Source organism: Macrobrachium nipponense, chromosome 6 (assembly GCF_015104395.2).
Source record: "Macrobrachium nipponense isolate FS-2020 chromosome 6, ASM1510439v2, whole genome shotgun sequence".
In the NCBI taxonomy this organism is placed as follows: Eukaryota; Metazoa; Arthropoda; class Malacostraca; order Decapoda; family Palaemonidae; genus Macrobrachium; species Macrobrachium nipponense.
In genome coordinates, this window is record NC_061108.1 from 41886210 (window position 1) to 41901209 (window position 15000).

General features: G+C 37.7%; 1 protein-coding gene across 4 annotated transcripts in view; it reads right to left on the reverse strand.

Annotated features, from left to right (window-relative positions):
- LOC135216120 (trithorax group protein osa-like) overlaps positions 1-15000 on the reverse strand; it is a 596580-nt gene that overhangs the window by 50663 nt on the left and 530917 nt on the right. For all 4 annotated transcript variants that reach the window (XM_064251166.1, XM_064251168.1, XM_064251165.1 and 1 more), the window contains exon 12: positions 13131-13244. In XM_064251166.1, coding sequence (XP_064107236.1) covers positions 13131-13244 — 114 coding nt within the window. The remainder of the gene's footprint in view (positions 1-13130; positions 13245-15000) is intronic.

Consider the following 15000-nt stretch of genomic DNA (forward strand, 5'->3'; position numbering starts at 1 on the left):
AGCCCAACAAAGAACAGGACCATATAAAAGCCTGCTGGGTGTAAGGCAGGACTTGTTCCAGTTTATCAGGAAACCTTTTGACTGAAGTCTGTCGACTAACACTCTCAAGATGCGTAAGCACTCCTCTCCAGTGGCTCCCCAAATTATCCAATCATTTAGGTAGGCCACCAGTTAAATTCCTTTTTTTCTGAGTTCCTGGACAAGTATTGCTGCAAATATTGTTTATTTTCTTGGGGCAATGTTTAACCCAAAAGGCATGACCTTGAATCAGTTTCCTTCCCTATCCAAAACCCTAGGAATGGGAATGGCTACAGGGGTGGCTAGTATGTGTCTTTCAGATATATAGAGACAATTCAGGTCCCACATGGAATGAACAAACATACTTGGGTAATAACTGTCACCCTGAACTTGTGGCAAACATGCTTCTTCAACTAAACAGGTTGAGGATCATACTCCATTTGGAGGAAACGTTCTTGGGGAAGCTGAAGAGACATACTGGGAGACAAACAAACATTTTCCTCAAGGGTTTTCTTCAGGAGGGCCTTTTGCACATATGTATTCTTCCAAGGAGGGGTCCGATGTTTGGAAAAAAAATCTTTAGAGGTGGGGGAGGGTTAGACCACTGCCACCCTAGTCCACTGAAGATAATGTTGTGTCCCCAAGGGGACATCATCATCATCATCATCATCATCATCATCATCATTATTATTATTATTATTTTAATAGTTTAACCTGACCACTGAGCTGGTTAATGGCTCCGAGTGTTGGCCCGAAGGACTAACATAAGAGTATCACGTCTAGGCCATAGGCGAAGTACTGGGACTACTGATAAATGAAAAATTAAGTTGTTAAAATATGCAAAAAGGCACATGCCTCTATACTAAAACACATATACACGTTAAATAGATTTAGTCAAGGTTCCATGTAGACAATTTAAAAATCAGAATTTGAGAATTTTAAAATTTAGTTATTTTCATTAATTGCCACACAGACTTTTGTATTTTCATAAATTACTTTTTATATTTTATCAATTAATTCACATTTCTTCATAAATATCAAAACTGGGCAATTGAAAAAGTTGTTGACTCTCATAAAATTTCGCCAATCGATTAATTTCCAAAAGCTGATAACCAATGTTGGTTATATTTTTGACATTCACACAACATATTTAATTGTTATCATCACTTTGTATTCTGAGCATTTGGGAGCTGGATCATGTGGGCTGCTCATTAAGTGTCCACGTCTCGGAGTATGGCCTATTTCGAGTCATGTTAAGAGTTACTTGCATATGTCTCTCTCTGGTATGATGAACTTGATTTTTTAACACCACCTTTTATTTGCTTCAACTTATTATTATCAGATTCTTCGTTCTATTTATTGCATGATTAGGGGTCATCTTCTACAGCATCACTTGCAATGGAAGTCCTCCTCTTGGGAACACAATTATCTCCAAATCTCCAACAGGCTAGGGTGGAAATGGTCACATCTTCCCCCTCTTTAGAGGTTTTTTCCAAAAACCAGACCACTCTTTAGCAGATTATGTGCACAAGGCCCTTTTACAGGGAGCCACAGAAAAACATATGTATACGTATTCGCCACCAAGCATGTCTCTTCAGTGTCCCCGAGAAGGATTCTCCTGACGAAGGGTGATCTTTATCAAAATTGAACAAACACATTGTTTGTCACAAGTTTTGGATGACTACTGCTGCCCAAGTATGTTCAATCATTCTCCAAGGGACCTGGACCGTTTCTATAGAACTGAAAGACACATACTGGCACGTCCCTGATGCCGTTCCCTTCTGCCCCTTCCTCGGGTTCCGGATAGAGGAGGATATGTAAAGATTCAGTCATGCCCTTTGGACCAAACATTGCCCAAAGAGTTTTTACAAAATTAGCAGCAGTTTTCCAATATCTCAGAAAAGAAGGAATTCAACTGTTAGCCTACCTAGACGATTTGGTAATCTGGGGGCCCACCATGGACGCCAATCAAAAGATTTTCTAACAAATTGGAACAAATCCTGCCTTACACCCAGTAGATGCTATTACTCTTCACGGCCAGTTGTTTCTCCCTACCAATACTCAAAACGGAATTAGGAAGGACCTGAAAAGGTTCCTTGCACAGCTCAGTGTTTCCAGACATAAGTTGGATCACATGGTGAGCCTGTTACAGTCTGTATCTGTGGGACTCAATCCTCAGATTATAACTAAGAAATGCAAACAAACTGGCTATAGCATGCAAAAAAAAAAAAATCATGATCAACTTCATCAAAGGAGTCAGAATGTTGGGGAGATACTTAGGCTGTGAACCTAGAAGTGGTCTCTGGCAAAATAGGTCACCCTAACTCCTCCATCTGTACAAGTGATAATACACACAAATGCTTCCTTGACAGGTTGAGAAGACTATTTGGGAGGATCAAGTGCAAGTAGGTGGTCACCGCACTAGGATTGTATCATGCAACTTTCTGGAGCATGGCTGTCTTCTGTTTTTCTGTTGGTCCTCCTAGCAACAGGAATGTAATGTCCTGCATCAAGAGGTCAGGCTTAAGTTCACCTCCTCTTAGTAAAGTGGCACTTGACTGCAATTCACCACACAGGGTCTCTCAATGTAATAGCAGACTCTCTATCAAGGGACACAACAGCCTCAACCGAGTGGATGTTAGAAAATCACTCTTTTCAATAAATACCAACATGCTTCCACATCCGCAGTGGATCCGTTTGCCGCATGCAAAAACCACCAACTCCCAGTGTAGTATGTCTCCAAACCTGCACAATCAAGCAACAGCAAGAGATGCATACCTACAAGACTGGAACAAATGGAAGACGATACAGGTAGTCACCGGTTATCGGCAGGGGTTCCACTCCTGGCCAGGCACCATAAAGCGGAAATCGCCACCAAGCAAAGCAAGAAAGTCTAAGGGAGTAAAATATACTTATGGCGCTCTTATGGCACCTTATGGTGCCCATATGCGGTTATCGGCACCATAAAACCGCCATAAGTGTCTCAGCGCCATAAGAGCTCCATAAGTATGTTTTACTCCCTTAGACTTTCATGTTTCGCTTAACAGCGATTTTGACATATGGCGCTGATAACTGAATGTGGCACCATAAAAATCCTTATTTTTTAATGAAAATTTTTTATAACCGCTATAAAACCGAAGCACCAAAGAGCGAAGCAGCCAATAACCAGGGACCACCTGTATTCCTTTTTTCTCTCCATTGTCCAAGATTTCAAAGGTTTTCAACAAACTTCAAGGTACAAGCAGTCCCCTGTAATCAGTGGGGTTCTGTTCTCGGCGGGGTGCTGATAAGTGAAAACTAATTTTATGGCGCTAGACAAGCCCCATAAAACCAGATCTTTCTAATATTTTTTTTCTATTTCATTTTGTTAAATTGAAAGTAAAGCTCAGAAAATATTATAAATGATAAGAACCAAAACCAGGAACAAATTCTTAGCATATTTACTGTACAATTTACAATGCATCAATTGATGGGAAGTTGTGATAACATTTCTCTTTGCTACCTCAAGCCAGACTGAAGGTCTCTGAGCTCAGCTCCCACTCTTATACAAAGATCTAAAGAGTTCCCAATACAGGCAGTTCCAGGTTATCGGTGGGGTGCTGATAAGTGAAAACCCCCATTAACTGAAACCCGGCAATTAATGGTGCGTATGGCACCAAGTTTCGGTTAATGGCGCCTCTGGTACGGATGTTATGGCGCCATAACTCTATTATTGGCACCTTATGGTGCCGATAACCGAAACTTGGCCCTTATAGCACCATAAATCGCCGATTTTATGGGGCTAGACGAGTGCCATAAAACTGGATCGCCATTAGCTGAGACCACTGATAACCAAGGACTGCCTGTAGTGATAGTATACGGAACTAGGAACATTTTTCCCGCAAAATTCATTCAAACTGTATGGCGCCAAATCTTAAACAAATATGTATGCTACCCGGACATTACCCCAAAGCTATATGTAAACATACAAATATGTTACCCATCCACAAGGGATTAATAACCCAAATTGGCCGAACAAGCATTGGTTCCTATTACATCAACAATGGACAAAGAATTTAATTCTATTATCATCCACTGTTCTATCCCAGACAGTAAGAGGGAATGTCGTCTACACATCCTCCTTTCTGAGCCAAGACCTCTATATGTGGATTTATTTTTAAATCTTGTCTACTGTGAAAATTGCTTACCCAACATTGCAAGGTACAGACATTATCTATTCAACAATACCACTCTGTATGGAAAGTATGGTTGGATTATATCCATGCTGAAACTGGAGATCTCTGTTGAAACACTCCTACATTTTCTTATATACAGTAATACCTCAATCTTACGCAAAGCAAGTTGCATGAATTCACAATAGTGCGAACTTTTCATTGGAACCTAACTAATTATCATAAGCAAGTTTTTCACAGACTCGCAAACATGAACATTTGCAAATTCTTGAGAAACCCTGTAAAAGTCTGTTTAATTTTTTTATGAAATTTATAGGTTTTCAAGATTTTATGTATAAATTAAATATCATTAAATAATAAACATAATAATTCTCTCTCTCTCTCTCTCTCACCGAGATGAGAGTTTATATGGTACATGTACGTATATGTATTTTTATTAATACTTTCAAATGTTAATATTAATGATCAAATAATAATAATAATAAAGATTTTTTTTTTAAATACATAACTCACATTTTTTGTATTTAGAGGGCTGGGACTCTTATTCTGACTATTCCACCAAAAAATACTAACATTTAGAAAAAAAAAAAAAAAACAGAAAATGAATGTTGTTGACATAAAATTTATATTTTTGCTGAATAATCGAAATAATTATTTTCTCGCACTGTCGAGCGCTCCCAGATACCTCGGATATCTGGGGACAGTGCTCAAAACTAAGTGGATATGAAAGAGTTAAAAAATGGCAGAAAACATTAACACTAAACTTTACAAAACACATTAACAAATGACAGAAAACATTAACACTTCTTGATTATCTCCATCTTAGTCTCCATAGAAAGCATGCTCTTCTTTCTGTGAACTTCAGCAACATTCTTGGGACCCATAGCTAATAACGTAAGTAATTAAGTTCACACACAACACAATAAAGTAACTTACAGTACAACGAAAGCGAAATCACTAAACGAATTCACGTTAACAAACAAAATCTATGTGAACGAATGAATTCCACTTGTTTACAATAACGCTGCCGCAAAAAATGGTCAAGGAACGCCCTTACATAGAGGCATGATGGGACAGATGCTGACTAATAGGAGAGCAGGATCTTATGGCGGTGACTAGCAACAGGAACCAATGGGAGAGCGGGAGGATGGTGGCGTGTCTACCGAGTTGGTGGCACGCCAGTTTTAAAATTGTTCTCGGCAGCCCGGGCAAATCTAGGACTTTACCCTTTCACAACCTAAATTATTTTTGTACACAGAAGCAAAAAAATCTTCAACAACAATTGTTAAATTTCAATTATCAACTCAATTACTTTTAGAGAATTGTAATTTTTTATATAAATACTCGATGCAGAGTTATTACCTAGATCTGCGTCAATTCAAACCTTTTGAGGTTTAAATAACCTTTGAAGCCTTGTTTATTTTTATATTACTTAAACTTAGTCTTTATGTATTGATTATGTTTAGGTTTTAATTTTAATTATAACAACACCCAATACTATTCAAGTTAGTTTATAACTAGCTCTATTTACTAACCTAAGCACGTTTCCAATAAGGCTTGGGTTAGTATCCTTGGTATAATCTATTCCTACTGAATAAGGTTAGGTTTTTACTTATTACCAACAAGAATTTAATATGTAGCCTAATCGCTTTTAGGATACATAAACAAGTTGCTATTTACCAAGTCATGTAATTTCTGAAATTTTTAATAAAGTGGTTTATGAACCCATACAACCCATACATATACACATATATATGACTAACTATTTACTAACCTAAGCAAGATTTCTATAAGACTTGGGTTAGTATCCTTGGTATAATCTAGTCCTACCATATAAGGTTAGGTTTTGACTTATTACCAACAAAAATTTAATTTGTAGCCTAATCGCTTAGTTGGGCTACATAACCAAGTTACTATTTACTGAGTCAAGTAATTTTTGAAAATTGTTAATAAATTGGTTTAGAAACCCATACATATACACATATATATACACATATATACACACATATAGGCAATGATACTAAATCATAGCAAAATGGACATTTTTGCTAAGCCTCAAATAGTTTTAGCATGTTATATTACTGATAACCTAGCCTATATAAAACCATCATACCAACACTAACCTTCATGTTAGGTTATTTTACCTTACAAGTAAATCAACACTTACTCTAAGCATAACTTAAGAGTGATAATTCGAATTACAATTTCAGCACCCCTTTCAACATGTTACTTAAAAACCACCACTTAACATGCAGCTCCAAGTTTTAGACTACTATTACATTTGGCAGCTGTTGCCAATTTTACTAGCCTTAGAATACGTAATCTAGGCTAACATCTTTGATTAATAATGTTAATAAGGGGTTCACTACTTAACACTAGGAAATATCCGGCTTGGTTTATTTCAGTCATACTAAATATGGCAAAATAAAACTACAATGGTGTAGCCTGTTTATCTATCTTAGGTTACGGGCTACTGATAATTGCCATTCCTAGTCTAAAATTACTTGTCCTAAACCAGCTAGGTTATCAGCTCATGTAGGCTACTGCCTCGGAAATTGTAGAAACCATTATCTAAAGAGATTAACTAAATTAATAATAGGTAGATCTAGGGTACTTATCTGCAGCGGCCTAGACTATGGCAGTTGCGCTTTTACTATGCAGTTTTACCTACTGAACAAGAATTTTAAGTAATATTTATTCGGAAAACTGTAATTAACCCCCGAAGACCAGTACTAAACACGGCGAAATACATTAGACGCCCCAATCCCTAGTAGATGTCGTATCCGAGGTTACGTTCCTTGCAGTCCGTGCGGAGTGCTTCTGTAGAAATACCTAATAATACAATGTGGAATAGTTCTTTAGGCAAAAAAATTCCAACAAAAATTTATTTAAAAAAATTTTTCGCATTCATAAAGTCTAGCCTGGAACATGTATTGCCAGTCACGTGTCCAAAACATTAAACAACACCAGACGGGTAAACAAAACACCAATTTTTGTACTCATAATAAAGTTTTCTTGTGCCACAGTTTTTACCCTAACTATTTTAACTAAATCTTAAAAATAAGCATTAACTTTCAAATGTCGGCAATTCCATGATTGATTTCAAAGAAAAAAATCTCAAGATAGAGGAGCACTGGCAGGATAGACTATCGTCTGTGATGCAGAAGAATAATGATTTTTGGTCTTTTAGCGGGCCCAAACATAAAACAAGATGGCCGATGCGCAATAGTCACTTCTACAGGTTTTGAAGTAGGAAACTGGGTATAGCATTTGCTGAAGACAGGATAAAATCCCTTCTTGTCTTTTGAGTCCATTATACTCTATCTCTTGTCATAGTGTTTATCATTATGGCATAATACCCAGCTAAAAAACCAGGCTAAAAGATATTTCTTTGATATTAGTCTGATCACCTTAGGGAACTGGCGTACACCAGGGAGGGTAACTTCCTTTGAGGACGAAACAGCGACTACGCTATCAAAAGTCATTTTTTGCTAGATATGAATTTTTTCATTATGGTAAAAAATAAACCATAATCAGAAAAAATGTAAGAAAAAAAATTAAACAAAAATTGGAAAAAAGGGCTAGATTTCATTGTTCTACAATGTCTTTCAAGTTATATACCAAATTTCAATGCTATAGCTTTAAAACTAAGGGAGAAGACAGAACTTGAAGATCAATAAGTATAGTTTTGAGATATGGGCATTCAAAGTTTTTCTTTGCATTTGTAGAAAGACAATGTTAATTAATCCTGATTATTGTGAATTTTATATTCCTTTTTGGGTACTAATCAACTAAAACTATGTTATTTATCATAATTTAATCATAAATGAAGATTCCTTTGCTTAAAGATCGTAGACTGGGGCAATGCGTCAGGCTCCTTCTTATGCAACGCTCTCTCTTTTTCCTTCACCAACTCTGCTAATATTGCTGATATTATGATCTTCTGATCTCTTATTAGAGCAAACTTTCTTCCTCTGTATGTTAGCGAGATGTTTTGCTTGTCTTTTCCTCTTTGGCATGATGAAAACCTTACCAAAACAAAGAAAAACAAGACATAAAAGCAAGGGAATGTCAGAGGTGAAACTTGAACGTGTCTCTCCTTCATGTTTCTGCTCGCACTGAAGGGTGTAAAGCTCAGTCTTCCCATTTTGTGACTCGTGGAATCTCTACAGATGCCATTGCTCACAATTTGTTTGATAATAATGATCAAAATTTACGATAACAGAAGAAATAATGCATTTTCTTGTACGGATCAATGTTTCTGGCTTATTGAACTACTTTTACTAATTACACTGTAACTATGAAAGTAAGAGGAATTTTGAAGAAATATTTCATATACACATTCTCCATTGCCATACGAAGATCCATGAATTTTTTCACGATTTTGCGTTTTTCACCCTATATTGGCCGGCCAGCACCCTCAAGCCAAGAGGGAGGATGTGAGGCTGAAGTTGACAGTAGGATAAAAGCTGCACGGGGGAAGTAGAGAGAGGTAGTTGGAGTGGTATGTGATAAGAAAATCCCAATCAAGCTAAACGTCAAGATATATAACACAGTGGTAAGACCAGTGTTCATGTATGGAGCAGAAACAAGGGCTCTAAGAAAAAAAGAGGAAGTAAAGCTCGAGACCAGAGATGAGAATGCTGAGGTGGATTATGGGAATATTACTGCTTGAGAGATTGAGAAATGATGAAAACAGAAGAAGGCCAGGCTTAGTAAAGATTACAGAGGTGATAAGAGAGTTAAGATGGTATGGGCATGTGTTGAGGATGGATGATGAGGAGGAAGTGAAGAGGGCTTGGGAAGAACTTGTTAGAGGAAGATGATCGAGAGGGAGACAGAGAATTAGATGGCGACATAAAGTGAAGGAAGATATGGAGAGAAGAGGTTTGGTGGAGGATGATGCCTTTGACAGAAGGCAGTGGAAAAGGCACATCAGGAAACCAACCCCTCAATGTAGGGGTAACAGTGGGAAAGAAAAAAATTATTTCAAAGATTAATACAATAATAGGATAATAGTTTAAGGTATAACTGATGTAAGATAATAGTTGAAAGTACACACTGGTGTTTGAACTTTTGAGATAGGCAGTTAAAAGCATTTTTGGAAGGGAGTTTCAAGTATTCAAGGATGTTTCTTTCAAACAAGTCTCAAAGTGTAAAGGGTGGTCATCAGAAACAGTATTCTTAAAATATTCTTGCTAAGACCTCAAACAAATTTGACTACACTGAGCATCAGTGGTAAGGTAAGTCCTGACCCCATAGGCACTATGGCAGAAAACCAGTATGCCAAGATATTGCTGGGAAAGGTACAACAATACTGCGATCAAACCAAGCATATTTAGCTAAGTCACTTTGGCAATACAGTGGTACCTCGAGATACGAAAGGTTCAACTTACGAAAAACACGAGATACGAAAGCAAATACGAAGATTTTTGTGGCTCTACATAAGAAAATTGATCAAGATACGAAAGGTTGTTGCTGTTAAAGTCAGAGATCCGCCAGGACCACCGATAACAATTTTAAAACTGGCGCGCCGCCTACTGAATAGACTCGCCACCATCCTCCCGCTCTCCCATTGGTTCCTGATGCTAGTCACCGCCATAAGATCCTGTTTTCCTATTGGTCAGCATCTCTCCCATCATGCATCTACGTAGCGGCGTGCTTCTTTGGCCACTTCGCGGCATCATCAGTATCGTAAGCACGCGGAATTCGTTCGTTCTATACGATTTCGTTTACTAACGTAAATTCGTTAGTGATTTCGTTGTAGTACTACTTTATCGTGTTGTGTGAGAACTTTACTTCGTACGTATATGTACTACATAACTTAATTACGTACATATACGTAGTCATGGGTCCCAAAAAAGTTGAAGTAGGAAAGAAGAGGATGCTTTCTCTGGAGATGAAGATGGGGATAATTAAAAAATATGAAGCTGGTATGCGATTGAGTGTGATCGCCAAGGAATACAGCCGAAATCCGTCGACAATAGGCACCATCCTTAAGCAGAAGGATGTCATCAAAGCAGCTACAACTTCCAAGGGCGTGACTAATTTGTCCAGCAAGAGGAGCCACGTGCGCGATTAGATGGAAAGGCTGCTTCTTGTCTGGATAAAAAGACAAAGAAATCACTGGCGATACGATAACGGAGATGGCAATCTGCCACAAGGCCAGCGCTATTTTCGTCGATTTGATTGCCCAGGCCGAAGACGACAGAGGATATGGGACATCAAGGCCAACCCCAGAGTTCAAGGCTTCTCATGGGTGGTTCGAAAAATTCCATAAACGGACTGGCATCCATTCGGTGGTGCGGCATGGGGAGGCGGCCAGCTCGGAAACGAGAGCGGGCGAAGCCTTTATTAAGACGTTCGATGAGATGACGCTCAACGAAGGCTACAGTTCTCAGCAAGTCTTCAACTGTGATGAGACTGGCCTTTTTTGGAAAAAAATGCCTTGTCGAATGTACATCACGCAGGAAGAGAAGAAGCTACCCGGGCATAAGCCTATGAAAGACAGGCTTACGCCCGCACTTTGTTCCAACGCCAGTGGGGATTGCACGGTGAAGCCCCTACTTGTGTATCATTCGGAGACTCCTCAAGCCTTCAAGGCCCACAAAGTGCTTAAGGAGAAGCTTCCAGTGATGTGGAGGGCTAATGAGAAAGCCTGGGTAACGAGACTTTTGTTCACGAAGTGGGTAAATCTGTGTTTCGGCCCGACAGTGAAGAAATTCTTGGAAGAGAAGCGTCTCACTCTGAAATGTTTGCTGGTGTTGGAAAATGCCCCTGCTCACCCTCCTGGCCTCGAGGAAGATATCCTAGCGGAGTATTCATTTATCAAGGTTCTTTATCTTCCGCCTAACACCACCCCTCTCCGCCAGCCATGGACCAGCAAGTGATATCGAACTTCAAGAAGCTGTATACGAAACATCTTTTCAAGAGATGTTTCAACATCACCAATACCACAAACCTCACCTTGTATGAATTTTGGAAGGAGCATTTCAATGTTGTGATATGCATCTGACTCATCAACCAAGCTTGGCAGGAACCTTGAATTCTTCATGGAGACAACTCTGGCCTGATGCCGTATCCGTCCGAGACTTCGAGGGATTCGACGTCGGCGAAGCTGGTGCTGCAGATTCAGGAACAGTTGATGATCCTGAAACTGTTTCGCAACCAGATCTTGACGAGATCGTTGCACTCAGCAAGTCCATGGGGCTGGTCATCAACGAAGACAACATCAATGACCTTCTCGAGGAGCACCAAGGGGAGCTTACAACGGATGACCTGAAGGAGTTGGAGGCCATGCAACATAATGTCGTTCAAAAAGAGTTCTCTAGCAGCAGCGAGGAGGAGGACGACGACGCTACGACAACGGCAGAAATTAAGGATGCTCTAGCTGCTTTTCATAAGGTGCAATCATTCGTAGAAAAGAGACACCCCAAAAAGGCTTACACAGGTCGTATGCTTGCACAGTTCGATGACATTTGCCTGAGTCGTTTCAGGAACATTGTCTCAAAGCAGGCAGAAGCAATCTTCCTTGGATAGTTATTTTTTAAAGAGGCCTTTAGTAGGAATAATAAAAAAAGGAAGAACCAAGTGATACTACGAAAAAACAAAGTTGAAAAAGGTGAAGAAATTGAAATTTTGAAGAAAAAAAAAAATGTAAAGTATAAAAAAGTAAAAAAAAAAAAAAAAAAAAAAAAAAAAAAAAAAAAATAAATTAATTTTAAGTTTTTTGTAGTTAAGTGTTACAGTTTTGTTAATGTGTTTCATAAAGTTTAGTTTATGTTTTCCTGACATTTTTTTAATGTTTCGTAAAGTTAAGCGTACGTACTATAAGAAGTTTTCTGCCGTTTGTCCACCTCCTCTGTTGCCACTTTCAGAGATAGCCTCACTCGAAAGGTAAGCTTCCACATTTTACTACATATGTACGTACAGTATTTCTTGTATACCATGTACACTAATACACTTTATTTACAGGTACTACATATGTACGTACAGTATTTCTTGTATACCATGTACACTAATACACTTTATTTACAGGTACATACATATTAGTACTACTGGTCCAAATTGTTGTAGTATTTCATTGTTTATAGGTCAATTTAGCTTTATTATGAAATTTACTGGGGTGTTTTTGGAGGGCTTGGAACGGATTAGCCATTTTACATGTGAAATGCGGTTCAAGATACGAAAAACTCATGATACGAAGGCCGCCTTGGAATGGACTAATTTCGTATCTCGAGGTACCACTGTACATCCTAATAGTATTTATAAGCTCATGTCAGGTTTCATGATCTTTTCAGCCAAACCCTAAGGGTATCTGGAATAAAGAATGTGGTTGACAACTTGTGGCCCAACCTTGGACCAAAAATTTTATCTGTGTTGCTGGGATTGAAATTTAAGAGCTTAAGTCATTTCATTACCTGTCATTTCTTCTGTAAGATCCTTTGAGGGCAAACAGTGGCCACACTATCAAAAATCTACATTAAGTAGGAAAAACCTATTTTTGGTAGCCACTGTGAGTCCTCAAACCCACCCACTTTCCCTGATGAAAAAGCATTAGGTTTGGGTGAACAGTTATCCTGCATAGACCTGAAAGAGTAATGGGTAAATAGTCTTGGTTGACACAATAATAGCCGACATGCGATGCACTGTTGCCACATCTACAGGTTGAGAATAGGAACTGAACTTAGGAAGTCGCTGTAGTAAAGAGAAAGAGCCCTATTGTCTATCAGTGTCAACTGTAGTACTATACTGGCAGAGACCAACTAGAAAAGAATTCTTGGGAAGTGGATGGTCTATCTTATGGAGCCCTCTAGGGACCATGAGAGTAACTCCTTTGCGAACTCACAGCGACTACCAAAAATAGGTTTTTCCTACATCAAAAAGTGTTTTATTAAGTTAAATATAAACTGCATTTCAAAGAAACTTTAAAATACTAACCTGAACTTGTTGATGACTAACAACTGGTATGCACTGTTGATTTTCTACAAGATCACTTTTCATATATTCAGTAATTGGTTCACCAATCTGTTCACCATGCTCATCAACTGGAATCTGAAATATCACAATAACTTTGGTAGAACGAGACATTCAACAATCACAGAACGGGTGTCATGCAAGCACACTTTATAAATGCTTTAAATCATTTTTCAACAAACAGTGCCACAAATACTTGACACTTGTGAAAAAATTAGAGAAGTTTCATTCTTTAGGAAATAGTTCTTAGCAAAGGCAAATCCAAATTTATAATAGTAATTTTTTTTATCATTTCAAAGTAGATTCTATCTTTTCCTGGGTTGGACTATACATGTGGAGCGAAGATACTCTAGTTGTTCTACTGATTAGTTTTTATTGTAATAAGTATATATTCTCAACTGATTTAAATTTCATTTTAATTAGTTGTGTATTTTTTTTATTTCATGAGACTCCCACTTAGAGTGCAGTTCTACTTCCTCAAAATTGGGTATGGTATTTCCAAAATGCCAGTGATATAACAGGAATTGTGATTTCTAATTTTATTATTTGTCAGAGGGGTGCCAATGGACAATCCTGTGACAAAGTGCCTTTTAAATATGATTATTTTCCCATTGCTTCTACAGTATTCTTATTCTACAAAGGCTTTACTGTTGCATACTGTTTTAAGTGTAATGGTTTCTACAGTCATAGTGACCATTTTTTCAAGTATTGTACTTTACATGTGTGTTTATTTTTAAGTTTATTGTCTCTTTTGTTTAGGGTGTCTTGTTGTCCTACTTAGTCAATGATGCTCTGCCCCAATGAACCCCTTTTATCATAAGTGTTAACTTCATAGTACAGCAATACAATCTGCTATATCTAAATACTCTCATAGGCTGGATAAACATAACCCTCTTACGCCGGAGCGGTAAATAAAAAATTGTCTCCCGTGTGCCGGAGGGGTTTCGGAGTGAGCGCGGAAGCGGAAAAAATATTTTTTTCAAAAAATCACAGCGCGCTTAATTTTCAAGATTAAGAGTTCATTTTTGGCTCCTTTTTTTGTCATTGCCTGAAGTTTAGTATGCAACCATCAGAAATGAAAAAGATTATCATTATCATATATAAATAATGCGATATATGATAGCGCAAAAACGAAATTTCATATATAATTGTATTCAAATCGCGCTGCGCGCAAAACGGTTAAAGGTAACAAGTTACTTTTTTTTTTTGTAATGTACACCAGAGTGCAATCATTTTGGTATATAACACATTGTAAAACGATAAAGCAACACAAGAAAAGATATCACAAAATAATTCATGAATTCGTAACGCGCGGACGTAAACAAATATTCTTTTTTAAAATTCACCATAAATCTAAATATTGTCCTATAGACTTCCAATTTCTTTCAAAATGAAGATAAATGATTGAATATTACTATACTGTAAGAGTATTAGCTTACAATTGCAGTTTTCGACCATATCTGAAGAGTTGAAGTTGACCGAATGTCGAATTTTTTTCTATATATATTTTTTATATGCAATTATTTCAAAAATAAGAAAAGCTACAACCTTCAAATATTTTTCGTTTTATTCTACATGAAATTGTGCACATTTTCATATATAAAACTCTATGAAATGCCTAATATGAAACGGAGCAAATATTCCGAGAATGGGACATACGTATTTCGGAGATTTGTGGCGGAGAATCCACGCGCGGAGGGAAGGAAAGATTTTTCTTTAAATTCACCATAAATCTAAATATTTTGCTAGAGACTTTGAATTTGTTTCAAGATGAAGATAAATGACTGAATATTACTAGACTGTAAGAGTTTTAGCTTACAATTGCGTTTTTCGA